Source organism: Microcaecilia unicolor, chromosome 4 (assembly GCF_901765095.1).
Source record: "Microcaecilia unicolor chromosome 4, aMicUni1.1, whole genome shotgun sequence".
Classification (NCBI taxonomy): Eukaryota; Metazoa; Chordata; class Amphibia; order Gymnophiona; family Siphonopidae; genus Microcaecilia; species Microcaecilia unicolor.
Genome location: NC_044034.1, coordinates 92849350 through 92873451, shown reverse-complemented (window position 1 = coordinate 92873451; position 24102 = coordinate 92849350). Strand labels below are relative to the sequence as shown.

The following is a 24102-nucleotide window of genomic DNA, read 5'->3' as shown; positions in this document are numbered from 1 at the left end:
ATGACCATTTTCCCATCGTTTCCTCCCTACACCGCAACATTTTCCCTGACCTTGACTCGTTTATATTGCACCGCAAATAAATCGCATAGCTGACCAATAACCAGTTCCTCCCATCTTCTTCCGTCCTTGGATTCTCTGCACCCAAGAAGGTTCTTAATCAAACCTCCTTGTCTGCAACTCTGCACACTGAGCCCGCAAATAGGTGGGAAAATGTGGGATACAAATGTAATAAATAAATAGCCACAGCCACGCACGTCGCACATATCCTTCCGCTCCCTGCTTCCCAAGCAGGTTTAACAACAGACTCCTTGCTCCTCCTTGCCCAGCAGCACGTACTCCCCATTCCCCTCCTCCCAGTCCCAGCCCCCCTCCTTTGTTGCGTCACAGCGCACGGCGCGACGATTGGTCCGGTGGCTACGCGGGTACACACGGTGCCCGGTTGGAAGCGGAAGGTGCGCTGTCGCGCTACAGGTGGACTGGGTCGGGGTGAGGGGGTATTAATGCATGCCGTGCGGGATGCAGCGCTCCACGCTCATCAAGCGGCGATCAGTAAGGAGGCCAGCACTCAGACTAACAGCATGCAGGGTAAGTGGCAAGGAGGCTGATAGATTGGCAGCTTGAGAGGAGACTGACAGATCGACAGCATGTAGAGTGAGTGACAGATGAAATGTTGAATGAATGCTAGCTGTCAGCGGGAGGCTTGAATAACAGCATTTAAAGTCTGCCAGAAGTTTTTATTTTACTTTTTATTTTTAACAGGGGAGGGGTTGAGATGGTTTAATCCTCAGGTCAGTCAGGATTTAACAGGGTATTAAAGTCCTGTCACACCGCCATTAGGACCATGAACAACCAACCCTCTTATATATAAACAGGTCTTCTGTCAACCAGAAAGCCAAGATGGGACTATTTCAGCTCATGACTCAAACCCAGTGCTTGGAGCTTATTCATAAATAAACTGAGAAGCACTCATAAGAGATGTGGTTTTAATTTTGACTTCCTCTGTTGGGAATAATATTGATGTAAATATTGCCTTTAGAAAGTATCAATTTAAATCACTGAAATTTAAACAGTTAATGGGTTGTATAAGTACATAAATATTGCCATACTGGGACAGACCAAAGGTTGATCAAGCCCAGCATCCTGTTTCCAACTGTGGCCAATCCAGGTCATAAGTACCTGGCAAGATCCCAAAACTGTACATTTTTTGCTGCTTATTCTACAAATAAGCTGTGGATTTTCCCCAAGTCCATTTTAATAATGGTCAATGGACTTTTCCTTTAGGAAGCAATCCAAACCTTTTTTAAGCCCCGCTAATGGTATTCATGTATCAAGCTGCCTGTAGCTGCTAGGATACCTTACCATATGTGTCAACGTTTTTCCTTTCCCTCCCTGTAGTTCCTGCTTGCTCATTGCCCTTTCTCTGACTTGCCAGCATGCTCCCTGAGCTGGCCAATAGCTACCCTGCCTGTGAAACTGCAGCTTGCTGGGAAAGGAAAGTCTGGAGTCAGCCGCAGGCTAACTGCAGCATGACCCTAGCTCCTAGGAATAAATATTTAGTTAACTAAGCACAAAGACTGTGCTTACCATTTAATCTTTTTTTAAATAGTTAATATTTAACATCCGTGACTGGGACCTTGGTCTCGCTGATCGAATAAGAAGAATTATAGCATCATAACATCACTCTCTGAGAAATGAATGACGAGGAATAAAATGGTAAAACTGTACTGGACAATACTAAAATCAAGTTACTGTTTACAAATGATAAAATAAATAATGCTATCGGTATGAATTTGAGCTGTGGCTGAAGTTCTCAAGTCAGAAAATACAAATACTGAATCTAGTAGACATTTGTTAAGGTATGTATCATTGTTATAAAAATTCTAATTATTATTCATTAATACTGACTGAATTAAAACATGTTATAGATTTTAGTACTTCAGAAACAGCATCCAGTCACTTGTGAAATGGATGGCCTAGGAGTTGCCTTAATGTTACATAAAACTCCAAATGGGAAAAGGAAGAATATGGACATAAGAATTGCCATACTGGGTCAGATGAAGCCCACTATCCTGTTTCCAAAGATGGCCAATCCATGTTGCATGTATCTGGCAAGATCCCAAAAAGTGCATGGTTTCCATGTTACTTATCCCCAGGAATAAGCAGTAACTTTCCCCAGGACTGTACCTTAATAATGGCTTATGTAAGTTTCCTTTAGGAATTTGGCCAAACCTTTTTTTTTTTAAACCTAACTATAACTGCTTTTACCACATTATCTGGCAACAAGTTCCAGAGCCCAACTATGAGTTGAGTGAAAAAAATATTTTCTAGTATTTGTTTTAAATGTTCCCAATTCATTGTAAGGAGGTTGGCTACAGAAGTGGAGGAACACCAACCCCGATGAATATCGCAGGAGCAGTGGGCCCTTAAGATTCTTTCTCCATATTGTTTGTACTTTTTGAAAGAGTAAAACGTTTATCACATTTATTTGTTTTACTCCTCTTAGGATTTTATAGACTTCTATCATCTTCCCTCGGCTATCTCCTCTTCAGCGTGAAGAGCCATAACTTCTTTTGCCTTATTATTTTTGTTTCTCTTCTTTGCACCTTTTCTTAATCTGTCATTTTTAGATAAGCAGTGACCAGAATTGCACATATGGAGTGAAATAGAGGCATTATGATATCCTTTCTTTCATTAAAAATGTAACTCACGCTTAAGTTCTATCATTGGGCAGAAAAACTCCACTGAGCAATAGAATATAATTTTATTCTTAAGTGCTAAATTGAATCACTTCTGTGATACACCCTGTTAACAACATCAAGGTATTTAAATTGCACGTATTTTAATGTTGTCATAGAGAGAACTCCTGTCTTACATAGTATTAGGTTACAATTTTCAACTCTAGTAGATACTGCAATTTTTTGTGTCACTAACCCCCTCCCACCCTCAAAAAACATCTTTAAAAATTTGTCGTGCCAGCCTCAGATGCCATACTCAGGTCCATCACAGCAGTATGCAGGTCCCTGGAGCAGTTTTAGTGGGTGCAGTGCACTTCAGACAGGCGGACCCAGCCCCATCCCCTTCCCACCTGTTACGTTTGTGGAGGAAACAGCGAGCCCTCCAAAACCCACCACAAACCCACTGTACCCACATGTAGGTGCCCCCCTTCACCCGTAAGGGCTATGGTAGTGGTGTACAGTTGTGGGTAGTGGGTTTTGGGGGCTCAGCACACAAGGTAAGGGAGCTATGTTCTTGGGAGCAATTTATGAAGTCCACTGCAGTGCCCCCTAGGGTTCCCGGTTAGTGTCCTGGCATGTCAGGGGGACCAGTGCACTAGAAATGCTGGCTCCTCCCATGACCAAATGGCTTGCATTTGGTCGTTTCTGACATGGACGTCTTTGGTTTCGAAAATCGCTGAAAATCAGAAACGTTCATTGTCTAGGGACATCCAAATCTAGGGATGGCGAAATTTAAGGATTTGGACGTCCCTGACGGTATTTTCGAAACGAAAGATGGACGTCCATCTTGTTTCGAAAATATGGATTTCCCCGCCCCTAGATTTCACCGTTTTGCAAGGACGTCCAAACCGAAACTTGGACGTCCTTTTCGAAAATGCCCCTCTTTGTGTGTAAGTGCTTTGAAAGTGAGCCCCAAAGTAAAACCTAGATAGCCAAAAACAATACTTTTATATATGAATTTATATATAAAATGAGTATAAATGCATCAAGAAAAAAATAATTAGATTATAAGTTCACATACATTGCCTGTGTGAAAAAGCTGATTTATGCAATATTCACAGTACTCGGGTATCAGTACATCAAAAAATATATGAATGGTGAAAAATTAATGAAATATGGATTGAGCTAGGAACAAAAACTATTAATACCGACAGTGGGAGCTTAGTTTTCCTAAGTTCCTGCTTCATTATTATTATGTTTTTTTCAGAAACTGGTATTAGAATAGAAACAGAGAAAAATGTAGGCAGATAAAGACCATATGGCCTATCCAGTCTTCCCATTCATGCCGTCTACTCTCCCTATCGCTCCTTTACAAATCCTATGTACTTGTCCCAAGCTCTCTTGAATTCAGATACTGTTTTTGTCTCCATCACTTCCACTGGGAAGCCGTTCCACAAATTCACCACCCTTTCCTTGAAGACATATTTCCTCAGGTTACTTCTGAGTTAATCCTCTTTCATCTTCTTCCTGTGCCCCTTCGTTCCAGAGCTTCCTTTCAATTGAAAGAGACTTGTTTCCTGTGGATTTATGCCGCATAGAAACGTTTAAATACCTGTCGTATCTTGCCTCTCCTGCCTTTCTTCCAAAGTATACATGTTGATATCTTTAATTCTCTCCCCCTATGCTTTGACGAAGACCACTGACATTTTAGTAGCTGCTCTCTGGACCTGCTCCATCCTGTTTATCTTTTTGAAGGTGCAATCTCCAGAATTGTACATAATATTCTAAATGAGGTCTCACCAGAGTCTTATACAGGGGCATCATCACCCTATTTATTTTATTTGTATCCTGCCTTTATTCAAGGCGGGTAACAAAGAATAAAACATACATAATCAATAAAACTTAAAAGAAACATAAGCAACAATAAAAACAATAACTAATAGATTCCCATAATTAGCTAAAAGAGCAATTATTACAATACACTTCATTCTTTCAGAAAGGCTTTCAAAAAGAAATGTCTTCAAAAGATGTTTAAACTGCTGAACATTGTCATGAAATCTTTAATGTCCAGGCAAAGCATTCCATAGTGATGGATCCTCAATTGAAAAAGCCTGCATATTTGTCTCCACATAATGATATGTTGGAGAGTGCAAACAAAGTTGTTGAGATATCTCAGATCTTAACGCTCTTCCCAGTTTATACATTCTCAAAACATTGCAAACGTATACAGGAACAATTCTATGTATACGTTGATGATCAATACAAGAATCTTGAATAAAACTCTGTATATTACAGGAAGCCAATGTAATTTTGTTAACATTGAAGTAATATGTTCTGATTTTGAAACTCCAGTAATCAACCGTTCATCTGCATTTTGGATGATCTGTAGAGCCTGGAACTGGGAAGATGACATACCCAACAACAAAGAATTGCAAAAATCAATTTTTGTTTGTTAGTTCCAGGCTGTGCACAATCATTCGAAAATCATAAGGTGTCACTATAACTTTCAATTTACTCAAAACCCGAAGTTGGAAAAAAGATGTAGAAATTACATGGGCTACTTGTTTTTGTATTGTCAAATTACTATCCAAAAAGAAACTCCAAGACTGCAAACAAATAGTTTCCCAATAACTTTTTCTCCCCAATAATCAAATGTCAACAAAGATGAGTCCAAAGTTCTTCCATTGCCCCTGGTACAAAATAAGTACCTGAATATATATGTAAACCGCTTTGAATGTAGTTGCAAAAACCTCAGAAAGGCTGTATATCAAGTCCCATTTCCCTTTCCCACAAAAATTATTTCTGTCTTTGTCACATTCAAGGACATTTTGGGCCCTGTTAACTAAGCTGCCCTAGAGATGTGCTAGCAGTTTTAGTATGTACTAAATGCTTTTAGCGCATGTGTAATTTTAAGCAAGCGCTAAAAACGCTAATGCACCTTTAGTAAACAGGGCTCTTTATGTTGTACCATCCAATTCACAAATCTCATCTAAAATTTTTTTTTACCTCAATGTTAAATCACAACCATGCTGCTCAAAAAGAAAAAGAAAAATTGCACATCTGTATACATTCTGTAAGAAACTTGCAAGTTCTTGAACACTTTTCCAAGAGAGACCATAAATAAATTAAACAAAATTGCTGAAAAAGCAGACTCCTCTGGTACACCTCATGTAATTGGAAAACTTGTAGAGACCAATCTACCTTGCAATTGGGAATGAAACCAAGACAACACCTGTCCACGAATTCCAAAGTCAGACAATGTGTTAAGCAAAAGCTGGTGATCAATAGTATCAAAAGCAGATGCAACATCAAGTGTAACAACACAAAAACATATATTCTAATCCATACCAATTCTTAACTTGTCCAACATTGACAAAAGCAAGAATTCTACACTATGATCAGACCTAAAGCCATGTTGAAAATCATCCAACAAATGTTTTTCTTCTATAGATTCCATTAATTGACATAACATAGCTTTTTCAGTAACCTTTGCTAAAATGGCAAAACAGATGTTGGTCTGAAATTTTTCTGTACCTTTGCATCAAGTGATGACTTTTTTAGCCATGGCTTGCCTCTGTAAGAGAGTTTACCAAGAGTCCTTCCTGCAAAGATTTATTCACCAAGTTCTTAAAAAATGGCACAATCACGTCAAGCATCGATCTGACTGAGCCTTAGTAAGTGATAAACCTTTCACAAAACCCTCTATCAATTTTTGATCCACCACATGCAAAGAATTCCAAATCTGATCAGCTTGCTTCTCTACTGGTGCCGCTAGCACAGGACCCTTTTTCCCGCAGTTTGATAAAAGGTCCCTTAAGTGACTTACCCAGAGTCCCAAGGAGCTGCAGTGTGAATTGAACCCAGTTCCCCAGGTTTTCATTCCACTGCACTAACCATTAGGCTACTCTTCCACTCTTCCCTTTTTAATAAAAATGAATTAATAGAGAGTACCATAGTAGAGTTTTATGGATATTGATTTGTCCTCTCCTTATCTAATCCCAGTTGTTGAACTGCACCTGATTAGCATACCAGATTCTAGCAGGCATTATTGTTGATTTCATGTGCTTTGACAGATCATTCTATATAATGATTTGCACCTCCGTCTGGCTGTCTGCGTTCATAACACAGTTCCGATTGGTCCGCCCTGGGGATGGCGTCACAGGGCGGACCAAAGGGAAGTGAGAGGGAAGGGAACCCAGCAGCAGGCACCAGAGGTGAGTAAACAAATGCCCCCCCCCCCAAGTTCCATGACCCCCTACCTCCCTCCCTCCTTTCACTCCTGTCCGTCCGAGTTCCGGGCCCACTGCAGTCCGACGGCCCCACTCCCGTATGAGTACCACGCCCATTGTGAAGCGGCATCCGTGCGTGCTCACTCCCCTTCACTCTTGCCGGCGCTGGAGGAGGTAAAAAGTTTTTAACAACATCCGGCACTAACGAAGGCGAGGGGCAGCAGCACACGTCCTGCTTGCAGTCGGAGGCCTTAGAAAGAGAGGGAGGGTGCTGTGGGGTGGGGGTCCTGAGATGACAGAGGAGGGGGGGAGGGGGTTCTGAGACGAGAGAGGAGGGGAGCCCTGAAACCAGAGAGGAGGGAAGCCTGAGACCAGAGAGGAGGGGGGCCTGAGACTGGGGGGAGGGGGGTCCTGAGACCAGAGAGGAGGGAGGGTCATGAGAGAGGGGGTCCTCGGAGGAGGGGGGAGGGGGTCCTGAAACCTGAGAGGAGTGGGGGGTCCTGAGAGCAGAGGAGGGGGGAGGGGGGTTCTGAGAGGAGGAGGAGAGGGTGAGGGAGGGGGAGGAGGAGGAGGGGGCCCTAGAACCTTACTAGCGCCCGTTTCCTTTCTGTTGGAAACGGGCCTCAGTAAGCAATGTTGCCTTTAGTTCTGAACTAGATAAAGACTGATATTTTGTTTTAGTTTATATGTATTTTCCCACCTTTTTTTTCCTAGATATAAACTCTTTTTTTTTTTTTTAATATTTTGCTGATACAGGTCAGACCCCAAGACTTTCTAAAGTCAACCTTTTCACCTTACTGAGTCTCTGGATGGAACTTTTCCCACCAAATGAACACCAACCACAAGAAAAGAAATCCCAGGTGAACTAAAATGTGATTTCATGCTGTTCTAATTTGAAACTACCTTTGAACTTGTATTGTTAAATATCTTTCTGACAAAAGAGTTCATTTTATATTATGTTTCATTATCAACCATGACCATAGAATTGTTAATTCCGTGATTCTGGGGCAGATGAAGATGAATTTGACCACAGCTGAAATTCTGCCCATTGTCCGAGTACCATTGGTCACACCTTGATCATGATAGGAAAAAAACATCACTGTGAGTGTTGCAGTAATTTTATAACTGTGCTAAATATAAATTGCGCCTGCTTACTTTTCCCTGTGCTGATACCAGCAAATGTCAGAATGAATATATGGGTATAATATCTGCATACATTTATATTTTCTCTTTGTTTTCTAAGGTTTATATGCTTACATGCATATTTTATTCAGTATGGGCCAGATTCTGTAAATGACGTTCCAAATTAGGTGCTGTAAAAAATCAGCACACCCATGTAGCGCATAAGTGCGGATCTCGTGCCTAACTACGGGCACCAGACACACCTGGTGTAAATGCTGGTGTTCAAGTTAGTCACACTGACCCAGTATTCTGTAATTACACACACAAATTTTCAGATTTGCCCCTAACATGCTGATGTTCCTCCCATGGTCACACCCTCTTTTCAGATGCACACTGTGGGAGTTAGGTGCATCACCTTACAGAATAGCAAACATCCAAATGCACATGCAAATCCTAATTGGAGTTAATTAATGTGAATAATAGCACCCAATTATTGCTTCTAATTGGCTTGTTAACCAGTGAGCATCTCAGGATGACATCCAATTTTGGTGTGTAAATTTGGGTGACCTTTGTGGAATCTGGGCCTCTTTTACTAAGGCACGCTAGCATTTCTAGCCCGACCTAATATTTAGGGTGCGTGAAACGTTAGCAACGTCCGTAGGAATATATGGATGTTGCTAATGTTTAGCGCGCCCTAAATATTAGCACTCGTTATAAACGCTAGTTCTCTTTAATAAAGGACCCCCTGTTCCCCACGATCTCCTTTTTTCAATCCAGGTCAACATATGTGCATACAGTTTACATATGCATAAGTTTACCCTCATTTAAGAAGGGGGATTTTTTTAAAAGCCTATTTATGCACATGAAGAGGGTAATTCTATAACAGGGCATCCACTGATATTAGAGCCTATTTTAAACCTTTTTATAAAAAAAACATCTGTAAAACTCATATCATATCGTATTTGTTGGAATTTATTAACTACCTTTTATGAAGAGATTCACCCAAGGCACTGTACTTCAGGTACAGTTTAATATAAGACTTACAATTTTGTTAACAGCATAATGATAGTAAAATGACCAAATATAAGCATAAATACAGTCAATGGGTTAAACTTGGAAATGGCGAATTGAAACCTAGTAATAGAACTAACATGAAACAGTATCAGAAATATACACATTTAACAACACTGTAAACAGGCCCGTGCCAAGGGTCTGTGCCGCCCCCCCGCAGACGAACAGTTGGCGCCCCCCCCCCCGCAGATGAACAGTTGGCGCGCGCCCCCCTCCCCCCCCCGTGAAGATGATCGCGGCGCGCCCTGGGGGCCTTTAAATCTTTTACTTGCAGTCGCAGCAGCGTCTGTGAAAGTGGAGCGCTACCGACGTCTCCCTTCCCGCTGTTGGTTCCCTCAGTGTCCTGCCTTCTTCTGACATCAGAAGAAGGCGGGACACTGAGGGAACCAATAGCGCGAAGGGAAGTGAGACGTCGGCAGCGCTCTGCTTTTACAGACGCTGCTGCGACTGCAAGTAAAAGATTTAAAGGCCTCGGCGGCGCGGGGCGAGGGTAAGCACCGCGGCGGTGCCCTCCAGAGGTGGGCGCCCTCCTGCGGTGCTTACCCCGCTTACCGCATCGGCACGGCCCTGACTGTAAAACAATCATATAACCAAAATATGGTATATGTACGGTGCCTTGAAATGATAGGGGATGACTCTGAAGATGAGGGATAGATGGTATGAGAATTTGGAAAATGTATGGATTCACACTTGGTAGAATTCAGAAATAGACGATTAACATGAAGCCAAATAGACACAGCATGCAAACAATGGTTAATAGAGGAAGAATCCATTGAGGAAGAGTGAATAGAATCTGTACATAATGGACCAAATTCTATAAATGGTGCCTAAAAATTGGCACTGAAAAACCCTCACGCTTAGTGCTATTCTATAAACCTCACCTAAAGTTAGGCGCGGTTTATAGAATACACATAGAGCCATTTATACCAACTAAAACCTGGTTTAATTCCCGTGCCTAATTCAGACGCAGATCGGGCATAATTTGTAACTGTGCGTGTCATTTTCAGGAACGCCCACAACCTGCTCATGTCCCTCCTATAGCCATGCCCCGTTTTGTGATCCACGCATTAGAATGTAGACGCACCACTTTACAGAATACACTTAGAAAGTTGTGTGTGTAAATTCTAATTAGTGCCAATAATTGCTTGTTAGTGGCCAATTATTGGTGCCGATTAGCCTGTTAAGCGATTAAGTTGCACATGCAAATCAGCTACACTCGCTGATTTGCATGCGCAACTTCGGTCGTGGCTTATAGAATCTGGGGGAAACTGCATAGCAATATGGACTACCACCAAGAGGTTGATTTAGTAGTGGGAGAAGAGACATTAAAGAGGGGCAAGGAGAGAGCCTTGAGGAACACACATAGAGAAATGAAGGATGATGAATAAGAAGAACTATGATTAACTTGAAAGGATCTATCTGTAAGATAAGACTGAAATAGGAGAGACCTGTGTCTGAAATTGTCTGAAATTCCTAAATCTTGAAGGTGCTGAAGTAAATCATGATCAACCAAATCGAATGCTGCAGAGAGACAGAGCAAAACCAGGATGATCTAAGTTGGTCTAGGGAACTCCTAAATCTCATTATGAAGAGCTGTAAGTAATGATTCTGTACTATGCCCTTTTATAAAACCTTGTCGAGGATGAAGTACTAGTGATTTATCTAAGAATGGTATAAAGAGGTCATGAATAATTTTATTTCCAAGAGTTTGGAGAGAAAAGGGAGATTGGAAATAGGCCTAAAATTAGTGGAATCGGAGAGATCTAAGTTTTGATTTCTTGAGGAATGGTGTTGCTGTTGCATATTTCCAAAGGCCTATATCTTGTAAAAGAGGCAAAAATAACAGGAGAGAGGTAAATTTGCAAAAAAGTGGGGCTTGCCAAAGGTCTAAAGGAGAGGAAGAAGGGTTTAAAATGGAGAGAGATCTAGTGGCTGGAGTGAGAGAGAGAAAAGTATTCCAGCTGGAGGAAGGAAAATGGGGAGGAGGGGACGAAGGAGAGTAGGTAGAGTGGGATGACAAAGGGACAGGAGTGATGTGTAATACGACTGAGAGGAGGACAGAAGGGCAGCCTGGAGACTTTAAACCTTATCTTGAAAATAAAGAGCTGGGAGAAAATCTGAGGCTGATATTCAGAAGTTGAAGAAGCAGAAGGAAAGAGTATCAAGAACCTCAAAATGTTTGATGCTTGTTGGAAGAGGTGGTAATGATTCTAAAACAATAAGAATATTTAGTCTTCCTAGGTTTAACATGGTATTCGGTGCTGCGAAAAGAGCAGTGACTGGGCAAAGAGTGCCTTTTCCACCATATGAATTCTGCATGTCGACATGTTTAAAGAAGTGTAATTCTGTGAGATACCAAGGAGAACACTTACGGAAACTTTTAGTAGCATGTTGGAGAATGGAAGATAATTGTTGATCCAGCAAAACCCCTGGTGAATGTAAATGTATAGAGGAGAGTCCATGTTCTAACATATTGGGGTCAGGAGAGGCTAAGGGCCTTTTATGAAAGATGACAGGCTGGGGAGGAAGAGTGTATCTAATCATGTAATGATCAACCACATACTGGCTGAAAGTAAAAAGAATGAGGCCAGATAGAACCAGACATACAGAGTTCAGCAACCAGAAAGAAGCATTGATCTAAAGAGGCAGTATGTGGTGGTGGGGTGATTGAAGTCAGAAAAAACCCCTAGAGGTATCTGAGTAATTAACCCCCCCTGTTTACAAATCTGCGCTAGTGGTAGCCGGTGTGGTAATATCGACACAGCCCATTCAGTTCGTATGGACTGTGTCATCATTGCTGCACGGCAGCTGCTAGTGTGACTTTATAAACAGGGGGGTAAGTGACTTGGCAGCCCAGGGAGAGGCCTGCAAGTGGGAGAAATAAAGTATCACCACACACCCCTTCCCCCCACATCTACTGGGCCTACAGTAGTAGGGGAAAAAAACCCCCAGGGGCTGTCTCGCCTGGCCACAGCCAGGTTTCAGTGATGCACATGACCTGTAAGTGGAACAAAGAAATAAGAGCAGATAGAAGAGGGTTTTTGTGTCGTAGTTAGCAGATCATTCCTTAGAGAGTACCAGACTGGTGTAGATGTGAAGAGAACATGGTGTAGATTGAGAAGACAACATGGGCTACAAACGGACCTACTGGCAGGTATCAAAAGCAGTCTTTATCTCCAATGTACAGCAACAGCTGCTGAATCCCAAGAGAGAGAGAGTACATCCCTGAAGCAGAGGAAGGACGAACACAAAGGAATAAGAAGAAGAGTAAGTGAAGGGAAAGGACACCTCTAAAGGTGCTCCAAGGAGCAGGATCTGTTCTTATGTCATGCTTCTTTGGCACTTGTGGTGCAAACACATTGTAGCTGCAGGTTCTTTGTACTGGAGTGGAAGTGACATCACCTTGTCTGGCATCTTGTGTAGCAGCTACACCTTGTGTAGCAGCAGGAGTTATAGGAACTGAAACAAAGAGCTAAGCGGCAGCAGAAACCTATACAGGAGATGAGGTAAAAATCATAGAGATAGCAACAACGCACATAAAGAGAACAGTGCTAGCCAAGTGCATTGGAAGTAACATCACTGTGGCTGACGCATAGCAGTGAGTGCTAAAAGGAGATAAAAGGGAAGCAGGGACAGGGAGCTAAAAGGAAGCAGTAACTTTGCCTACTGCCTAGCAAAGTTATATAACTCTTGAGCTGTGTTGGGATTTGTTTTAATAGAAGATACAAATTGGGACGTTTTCAGCAATTTGGAACACACTTTCTCCCAGATTTTATAAAGGGTGCCCAAAAAGAGGCACAGATCCCAGATTGGCACCCAAAATAGTTAATGAGTTCCAATGATTTAATTATCGAGGCTAACGAGCACTATTTATGATTTGGATGCCGATCTGGCTGCACTCTATTCTGTAACAATAGGTGCCTAAATTGGATCGCTCGTGACTCAAAAGGGGGCATAGGCATGGGTGGGGATCCGTGTTACAATATAGTGGGGATCTGCACCCAACTTATGCACCAGGATTTACACAAGGTTTCAGCTGGCATAAGTGCTTGCATCCAAAGTTGAGCACTGAATCTGACATTCAACACTATTCTATGCTCTTTACTGAATAATGTCGACTGCTGAATTTATCGGCACCTAATTTTTGGCACCATTTATAGAATGTCCCCCTTTTGAGCCATGAATTACTCTATTGATTATTGAATTGAAGGCACTGGAAGGATATGGGGCACTACAAAAACTATCTTTCACTAAACATACATTCAAAATCATGTGATTTCCTTTCAGAAATTCAGACTACACGAAAGTCTGACATGTTTTCATATATAGACTGATGGCCCTCACTCATGATATTGTTTATTAGCGTTTATATTGGTACTCTGTGTCCAAAATTTGAATATTAAGTTTAGTATGGCAAAGGGGCCTTATGTGTAGAAATGCAACATGCTGTGTATTTAAAAGAGAAGGAAATAGAGAAGCTAGTGCATAGTGAAGAATGGAAGGTTTGGTAATGGTGAGTGTTTGGAGATATTGATATATTTGGATGGTCTTACAGACAAGTGGGCTAATCCATTTTTCACACCTGAGATGGTTGGCCTAATTGTTCTTGTGGTCAATGGAGATAGACTGTTGAATTGCACTCAAAAGTCTGCCAGTTTCATTGGCTTTTAGCTTAGTCCACTTATCCATAGGTAAATATTGATTTCTTGATGCACTAGATCCAAAAAGCTACAAATTTGCAAAATTGAGGGTTAACTTATTTTGTCCATAAGACCACTCATTGATGATAATTTATAGTGAGATCTTATATGAGAAGGGAATAAATGCTGGTGCAAAGCAGGCTATGCAATTGCTCCTTCAGCCACTGAATACTGGTGGCTTTATTTAACAGTATATTTCTTATTCTCTTTTATGCCTTTTCTAGTTCATTATGAATTCATTTGATTTCTTCTCCGTTTGGTTCAAATATTTATGCAGGCCTGGAATTCCCACTAGGGACAGTAGACAGTACCTAGGGTTTCCATGGTGAAAGGGGTATCTCCTCTTACATTCATCCCCATAGCATTTTCTGAATGCATTATCCCATTGGACCTTTAAAGGTGCAGGAGCTGTTGGTCTGGACTGTAAAATTAAATTTAAATCAATTCTTATATACCGCTAATATCCCCTTTCCAGGGTTCAGTGTAGTTTACATTCTAGGTGAGACACATTAGAGACTGTTGGATTAATTCATGAGACTAAAAACATTAAGGAAAGGATAATGGATGATACTAGGAGGAAGAAGTTATGAAGTAGTCTTTGGGAAGAGAAAGGTTTTTAGCATCTTTCTGAAGTGGAGGAGTGGCCTAGTGGTTAGGGTGGTGGACTTTGGTCCTGGGGAACTGAGTTTGATTCCCACTTCAGGCACAGGCAGCTCCTTGTGACTCTGGGCAAGTCACTTAACCCTCCATTTCCCCATGTAAGCCGCATTGAGCCTGCCATGAGTGGGAAAGCGCGGGGTACAAATGTAACAAAAAAAAAAAAAGTTGAGGTAGCAGTTTTCTGTTCTAATGGGAATTGGTAGAGTTCCATATTTTGACTCCAAGAACGGGGAATGATTTTGAATTGTCTTCTGGAACGGTGATTCTAGCATCAGTTGATTTTTCAGTCTGTTAGTCTGGACCAGACATAGCGAAGCGATCTTAGTCAGCAGTTCAGAGGTGAGGCCCTGTAGGATTTGAAAAACTAAACAAGCAGCTTTGAATCCGAGACTTTCTGCTACGGGAAGCCAGTTCAGTTTGTTTAGATGAGTTGAAACATTAGTATATCTATTCAATCTGTATATTAGTCTAGCAGCTGTGTTCTGTGTGATTTGCATATTTTTGTGCTATTGACACTTTAGTACCAAGCAATAGAACATTACAGTAATCCAAGTGAGGATGGAGTAACATTTGAACTAGTAGTGTAAAGGCTTTTTGGTCGAAGAATGATCTGACTAGATGTAGCTATTTTGAATGGTGTTTTCTTCCATAGCTGGTTAATATGGGAAGCGAAGGTGAGTGGAATCATCTCCCTTGCCTGTTCTCCCCCACACACTTTTTAAGGGCAAGTATGATGGAACGTCATCACACAGGAAAGTGTCACGGGGAAGGAAGAGGCAGCACCCTTATTACACATCCTCATAGGGGAACTGCTTCATCTCCCCCAATCCTTCTGCCCACCTTTTGCATCATCAGAAGGGGAGATCATATTATTCTTCTCCATCCGCCACTCCTGCACCTTCTGGTGCTTAGAAGTTAAATTCAATCCTTCTTAGACTTCAAAATTCCAAGTATATTTGTGCCATTCTTAGACAGTTCAATACTTTAGCCAGTTAATATTCATAGTTAATTGATGTGAACAAATTATAGGTTTGTAAATGATGTGAACTCCTGTCTTGTATCTTTGTTTTGAATGCAGATATTAAAAACTGGCCTGGTTGTAGTAAAAAACATGAAAATTATTGGACTACATTGTTCCGGTGCAGAACTGCATGCAGGCCAGATTGCTGTTATTAAACATGGATCAAGACTTAAAGATTGTGACCTTTATTTCTCCAGAAAGCCTTGTTCAGCTTGCCTAAAAATGATTGTGAATGGTAAGTAAGGAACAAAAGGTTTGGCCAATTTATTTTTAAATTTGTTTATTATCATTTGCAAATAAATCATAAGCAACAATACTTGCTACAGAAAAAAACAAATAAGCATTTGTTAATTAAGGAAACAATGTAAGGAATATAATAATATTCTTTCTTATACCACCAAAAGTGAGGAGAGAGACCTACAATAATACAGGGAGTAAAAGGAATAACAATTATTGAGGAATAGCCTTAACACGCTTTCTCAAGGCAGAGTACAATAATATCCAACTAATTATTTAGAGATTTTCTTAAGGTCCAAAGAAAGCTCTTAATTGGACTGAAATGAAAAAGGTATACTTGAGTCCTAAATATTGTACTAAGCATTTGGTGGGGGGGAAGCTAGTAAAAAGTAGCTCCCAAATCCTGTGTCTCCACACGCATCACTAGAAGTTCTTTCTTTCTGTCCTGAGTTGTCTTAGTCAAATCAGGAAATAACCACAATTTTTAAAGTCATTCTAGAGTTACAAAAGTACAGCTTCATTACCAAGTTCAGATCTTGCTCAAAAACAAATGATACTAGCAAAGTAACTCTTTCGTGAACATCAGTGAATGACTTCCAGAACTGCAGATACATCTCATAAAGCATTTTCTTCTTGATCCAGTACTTACTCAGCCAGTGCAGATCCCAAAAAATATTTGGTTGAATCAACCACATATTTTTTTGAAGTATTCCATGGGATCTAGACTAACTGCCTAAAGGAAAATTAAGTACTCATGGGTTTAATCTGCAATTATAAATTTCCAACTGTTCAAATTTACGTTGCATCACAGTTCTTTCATTCAGTATTGTAGAAACAGTAGTTTTCAGTTCTGTAATCTCAGTTTGGGTCTTTTGGGAAAAAAAACCATACCATCCTGCTTAACCTTCTCAACAGATTTTGATAACAAGTCCACCTTACCTGCCAAGCCAGAAATCTCATTAGATGCTTTACTGACCGTCAAGTCCAGCTTCAGAATCTCCCAGATTACCTCCAGAGTCACCGCTGTGGGTTCAAGCGAACTAGCTGCAGACCCTGTTATCTCCACATCGACAGCTAACTCCTCAGCATCCCTGACCCCCATGCCTCAGGGTTCCGAAGAAGCACCAACTGCTTCCAGGTCACCTGTGGACAGGGCGCGAACAGCTGCCGGACACAGTGGAGCAGTGGATGCTGGAGGGGACAAAGAAACCGCATGTAAGCCGCATTGAGCCTGCCATGAGTGGGAAAGCGCGGGGTACAAATGTAGCAAAAAAACCCAAAACAAAACATCTTGCCTCGAGTATGGACGCTTCCTCACCCAAACACTTAGGACCCTCTTCTCTTGGCAGTTCCTGAGATTGTTTGGAGACAAACTGTTCAAGGAGGTTCGAGCTGGCACAGGAAGAGCCTTCAGAATCCCTTTTCGCTTTGTATGAGGCATAGTCATAAAAAGAAAGCTTCAAAGAAGAACCAAGAAATGCTGAGCAGGTATGGAGCTCCAAACTGCCATTCTGCCATCTTGGCCACTCCCTCTTGCCAAATTTTAATTTTGAAAATTAGAGCAAAATGATTTGCTGAGGTTTTTTATTTTTTCCTCCAGTGGGCTCTCCATTGCATTATTTAAAACATCAGATTTGCTTATCTTCTCCTCTGTTACAAACTCAATTCTCCATGCTTTCCAACCTAGCTGCACTATGAAGGAACTTCTATAACAGGGCACCTGGTAGGAGCGTATCCTATGAAGGACTGTAGGAACCTACTTTCCTTTATAGAATGTTAGCATAACCAAATCCGTATGCACTTTGCATTTATACCAGCCACCAAGCTGCTGTAAGCGGGAGCTCCTAAGTGCTGCAGATACTCACATTACTTACAGCAGTGGTTCCCAAACCCGGTCCTGGAGATGTCCCAGCCAGTCAGGCTTTTAGGATATCCACAGTAAATATTTGTGAGAGAGATTTGCATGCAAATCTGTCTCATGAATATTCATTGTGTATATCCTGAAAACCTGACTGGCTGGGGTGTCTCGAGAACCAGGTTTTGGGAACCACCGACTTACAGTATTCTGTGTGTTATGTAAGTTTGAGCTCTGCCCATCTATACAAATACATGCTATGATACCGATTCTGTAAATTGGCATCCACATTTGGGCACCCAGATGCAGCATGATTTGCACCAATTATCTAATGGCATCTGGGTGCCCAGTTTCTGTTATAGAATACTAGTTCAAACCAGCATTGGTCTGCCAAAATGTACATTCACCACTTACAGCAGGTCTGTAGCTGGTATAAATGAGCACATGTAAACGCAGCAAGCTTATACTCACATCTTATAGTATTCTATAAAGTGTGTGCATCAGTGGGAGACGCACCCATGCCCCACCCTAGCTTCACTTGTACACCCCTCTTGCAGATGCGCACGATGCCACTTAGGCGTGCCCTTATAGATTAGAGCTTCGGGCATTCGTGTGTATAAGTAACAATTAGGTGGGTTAACTGCTGGCACATAGTTATAAAACTCAAAATTCTCTTCCCATATTATGATATTCAACAAAAACAAATCAGCTATAATTTCTCAATAATGTTCTGTTCAGTTTTTAAATATGCTCATACGTTTTCAGACGGACCTTCACAGACCATCAGATCTTAAACTCAGTCACCAGGTAAGCAATCATTGCATTTTCTCATGCAGTGTACAATGTTAAAATAAAATTGTGAAATATTTAAGCTTTCTGAAGTGTTTGATATTGGGTCCCACTTCAGAAAGCTTAAGTATTTCAAAATTGTATTAACCTTGTACTGTTACAAGAAATGATTTATCTTGGGGGAAAGAGCTCTAGAGCACTTGCTAATGTTTATAATTTTATATATATATATATATATATATATATATATATATATATATATATATATATATATATATATATATTCTCCACCAGTTGCTAATTAAAGCAACAATAATTACAATTGCAATGAATTAAATATCTCTGTTGAAATGCGGTGTCCTGCATTTCCAGATTTAAAGTTATGCACCCAGGACACAAAGAGACTATATTTTTAGCTTCAAAAAGGTTTATTAAGTTACAATATGATTAATGCAATCATATAAATAAGGTTACAAACGAGATATAGTTCTTTTAAGAGATCTTTACAGATAATCTGTACTTAAGTAAGGTAGCCAGTTTAAAAGTTACGGTTACAGTTTAACTTACAGGAGAGTCTTTGTCACAAGCATGCTGTGATGAGCCATGTGGTCAGGAGCAGGGAGCAGGGCTTCTGCAGTGAATGGATCTGAGTTGCTTGCAGCTGAAGGGAGAATCTGCTTCTTGGGGAAACAGCTTTTGCTTTTATATCTTGCAAGCTGCAGGAGGATATGATCACAGAGTCCCAGCACCTGCTTCCTGGTTTGCACTGGATAGCTTGCAAGGCATTATGGTTATTGTAGTCTGTTCACATGGTCACATTATAAGTCTTTCCTTTCTGCAGATGTCCTGGTGCCCATTTGTCTGATAGCTGATGGGAGGGGGCAGGTATACCTCTGATGACAGGCAAATGTTTTGTTTATGGGTTTCCTCTGAGTTCTTTGTTGTCAATGGGTTCTCCAGACTTTCTGTCTCTTGGGTCTTTGGTTTTCGGAGATGTCCTGATGAGCCTTCAGGTATCCACCTAGTCATGCTTTGTTTTAGATGGGAGGAGAAGAAAGCTACCTTTTGTCTCTGTTAAGTGTTTGTAATTGCCTAGCCCTGCTACCAGAATTTCCCAGGGAAAAGGGGAAAGAAGGTATTGAAATGCAGTTTCAATACATCTTTTAAAAGCTGCATTTTTAAATTGGTATATCTGATTCAGCATAATCTGCTCAATAATTCTGACACCATGTTACAGTACATTATTCTAAACATTTACACATATAATTGGCAAGTAATTGTTGGCACTTATGTTACAGAATTACCACCTCTATGCCCTGGAATAATCTTGATCTGGTGCACCATGCCTCTCTTATCATATTCAAGTCCCACCTAAAAACCTACTGTACCTTTCTGATGATATTAAATCTTAAACTTTGGCTTTTCTAAATTTATAGTAAGTAAAAACATGAAGGGATATCACAAAATGAGTCATTATAAAACCTTCAATGTAGATTCCAAGAAAAATTTCTGTAGAGCAGGTTTAACCAAGTTCAGTCCTCGAGGGCTGCAAGCAGAGCAGGTTTTCAGGATATCCCTAATAAGTATCTGTCACAATGTTGTCTAAGGTATCATTCAATAAATAGTTGCACTAAATTCATACAATATACTCAACAACTATTGCATTTATATTTATCTTTATTACATCAATTAATCTCATAAACCTAACAATTATTGTCTAAAATCCCCATATATCTACCATTCATTCATTCATCCATTCACTCTAATTCACATTTATAAAACTAATATCAAAATATCAAACTCTATAACATTAGAACACCCGGAATAATAGAATCACTTATAATCTTGTAACAAAATGTTTTGCTTTCAATAGCAATACTGGTGTGAAACTTGTAAATTACACTGACATTCAAAGCACTTATTCTTCATTACGATCTTCTCTTGATCTATTGATAACCTGCTGTGAACTCTGTTACCATGTGAAAATTAGTCCATTGATTAAATCAATTGTCCACCACAGCAGGTTAAAACAAAAAGTTACATTCCATCGTAAACCACAACTGATTTACTATGTGCTGTAGTATTGAATGACAGTAGTTCCATTCACCGTGACTCCACTCTTCACGGGACTAATGTGAATCTTTTCCTTGACTTTCAAACTGCTTCACTGCAGCTGTCCTCTCATTTGTTTACTGAAACACTTGTACACGGACCCTACACGATCGTGTTTCGCAAATTATGCGTCTTCAGGGGTCAGTAATCTATGTAAACAACAATAATAGCATACATTTGTGTTTCACAAACAATATTACAATCCTTTTAAAAACCAGTATTATAAACTCTTACCGGCTCTACAGGTGGCCAAGCATTCAACAATCCTGGATGTGCCGGTGGTAACGCCTCAAAAGACGCCCACACATGCGCATACCAAGGCTTCACGGAGACTGAGTTTAAATACCCTCTCACAAATTTAACAATCCTGGATGTGTCGGTAGCAACGCCTCAAAAGACGCTCACACATGCGCATACCAAGGCTTCAAAGGGACTGACTTTAAATACCCTCTCACAAGTTTAACCACTCTACTTCTTTATTTAACCCGTAGGGGCTTACAGTGTTCCAAAGGTAAATTAGCCTTTGTTCTTTTCGCAATAGCATGCGAGGCACATTACCTCCTCTTTCAAAACTAATTTGACTCAAAACTACAAAGCGAAGATCCTGAACTTCATGTTTGACATCCACCCAATGTGAAACCAATGGAGCTTCCATTCGTTTAGTACGGAGATTACTGAGGTGCTGTGCTATCCTAACTTTGATCTTTTTAGTAGTCAATCCAATGTACCATAGTTCACAGGGACATTTTATGCCATACACACAATTTGTAGTATTGCAGTCAGTGTGAGCCTGCAAACGATATATTTTCTCTGAATGAGGAACATTCACTTCATTAACTTGCATGGCATACCTGCAATATACACACCGATTGCAACTCCCATGGCCAAATTCCTCATGTGTTGCATTACATGCAGTATTATGCCTTGCCAATTGTTCACCTAAATTTCTACCTCGAGAAAATGCAAACCGAGGAAATTGCTGAAAAACTTTGTGTATACCTAATATAGACCAATGACGTTTCATAATTTGTATAATTTGACTAGATGACTTAGTGTAAGGTAGCACACAAGTCAGCGGATCATTTTTTACAGATCTATATTTCTGGTTATCATGTGATGGATGCCATTCATTGTAGTTGTTGAACGCTCTCTTAGCCGCTTTTTTTAAAATTCTATCAGGATATCCTCTGTGTTGAAAACGTGAAATCATTTGAAAAGCTTTTCAAATGATTTCACGTTTTCAACACAGAGGATATCCTGATAGAATTTTAAAAAAAGCGGCTAAGAGAGCGTTCAACAACTACAATGAATGGCATCCATCACATGATAACCAGAAATATAGATCTGTAAAAAATGATCCGCTGACTTGTGTGCTACCTTACACTAAGTCATCTAGTCAAATTATACAAATTATGAAACGTCATTGGTCTATATTAGGTATACACAAAGTTTTTCAGCAATTTCCTCGGTTTGCATTTTCTCGAGGTAGAAATTTAGGTGAACAATTGGCAAGGCATAATACTGCATGTAATGCAACACATGAGGAATTTGGCCATGGGAGTTGCAATCGGTGTGTATATTGCAGGTATGCCATGCAAGTTAATGAAGTGAATGTTCCTCATTCAGAGAAAATATATCGTTTGCAGGCTCACACTGACTGCAATACTACAAATTGTGTGTATGGCATAAAATGTCCCTGTGAACTATGGTACATTGGATTGACTACTAAAAAGATCAAAGTTAGGATAGCACAGCACCTCAGTAATCTCCGTACTAAACGAATGGAAGCTCCATTGGTTTCACATTGGGTGGATGTCAAACATGAAGTTCAGGATCTTCGCTTTGTAGTTTTGAGTCAAATTAGTTTTGAAAGAGGAGGTAATGTGCCTCGCATGCTATTGCGAAAAGAACAAAGGCTAATTCACCTTTGGAACACTGTAAGCCCCTACGGGTTAAATAAAGAAGTAGAGTGGTTAAACTTGTGAGAGGGTATTTAAAGTCAGTCCCTTTGAAGCCTTGGTATGCGCATGTGTGAGCGTCTTTTGAGGCGTTGCTACCGACACATCCAGGATTGTTAAATTTGTGAGAGGGTATTTAAACTCAGTCTCCGTGAAGCCTTGGTATGCGCATGTGTGGGCGTCTTTTGAGGCGTTACCACCGGCACATCCAGGATTGTTGAATGCTTGGCCACCTGTAGAGCCGGTAAGAGGTTATAATACTGGTTTTTAAAAGGATTGTAATATTGTTTGTGAAACACAAATGTATGCTATTATTGTTGTTTACATAGATTACTGACCCCTGAAGACGCATAATTTGCGAAACACGATCGTGTAGGGTCCGTGTACAAGTGTTTCAGTAAACAAATGAGAGGACAGCTGCAGTGAAGCAGTTTGAAAGTCAAGGAAAAGATTCACATTAGTCCCGTGAAGAGTGGAGTCACGGTGAATGGAACTACTGTCATTCAATACTACAGCACATAGTAAATCAGTTGTGGTTTACGATGGAATGTAACTTTTTGTTTTAACCTGCTGTGGTGGACAATTGATTTAATCAATGGACTAATTTTCACATGGTAACAGAGTTCACAGCAGGTTATCAATAGATCAAGAGAAGATCGTAATGAAGAATAAGTGCTTTGAATGTCAGTGTAATTTACAAGTTTCACACCAGTATTGCTATTGAAAGCAAAACATTTTGTTACAAGATTATAAGTGATTCTATTATTCCGGGTGTTCTAATGTTATAGAGTTTGATATTTTGATATTAGTTTTATAAATGTGAATTAGAGTGAATGGATGAATGAATGAATGGTAGATATATGGGGATTTTAGACAATAATTGTTAGGTTTATGAGATTAATTGATGTAATAAAGATAAATATAAATGCAATAGTTGTTGAGTATATTGTAATAAGTATCTGTGAGAGAGATCTGCATATAACGGATGCAGTGGCAATGCAAATCTTGCTCATTCATATTCATTAGGGATGTTTGCAGCCCTGAAGGACTGAACCTGGATGAGCCTGCTATAAAGAATCATGCTAATTTAGAGGCATTTTATTTAAAGAAAAAAAAAAACAATCCAAAACCTATAATTAATACCCTTTGAAAAATTGTTTATTACTCACCATATCTTCTTAAAAGGTTTTAAAAGTGTGATCTGACAATGGCTGCTGTTTTGCTTTCTTCATTGGTTCATCAAACCAACAAAACTCTGACTGCCAAATATTTAGTGGGTATACCCTATGATTATTTTATTACACATACAAGGGTTACAATTGATTATATAATTAGTCATGCTGTATCATCTACTCATATACTGCACTAATTAATTATTGATCACAAATAACATTATCATAATATCCACTGTAACATTTATTACATCTCAAAATTCCCATACATCTGCATACAATCTCGCATGTTGCTCAAAAACTGTGCTTCACCACAATAACCCAATAACACAGTTTCATCTACCCCAACTGTCCAACATGTCCGCTGCAACACAAATGTCCTGATAATCCACAGTTCAATTGATGGCTACCTTATAGACAAAAGTCTCATTCTTTCACAACTGAAGACACCTCAGCGATTGAGCCACAACAACAAACCCCGTTACAAGGTGATTGTACCAG

The 24102-nt window shown here is 40.2% G+C and overlaps 1 protein-coding gene across 1 annotated transcript in view; it reads left to right on the top strand.

Annotated features, from left to right (window-relative positions):
* The first annotated feature begins 396 nt into the window (after window positions 1-396).
* The window catches only part of LOC115468630 (cytidine and dCMP deaminase domain-containing protein 1-like), a 61704-nt gene continuing 37998 nt past the window's right edge, over window positions 397-24102 (top strand). Inside the window, exons 1-3 of the mRNA XM_030200473.1 lie at window positions 397-585; window positions 7661-7764; window positions 15536-15713. Coding sequence (XP_030056333.1) covers window positions 501-585; window positions 7661-7764; window positions 15536-15713 — 367 coding nt within the window. The 5' untranslated portion in view covers window positions 397-500. The remainder of the gene's footprint in view (window positions 586-7660; window positions 7765-15535; window positions 15714-24102) is intronic.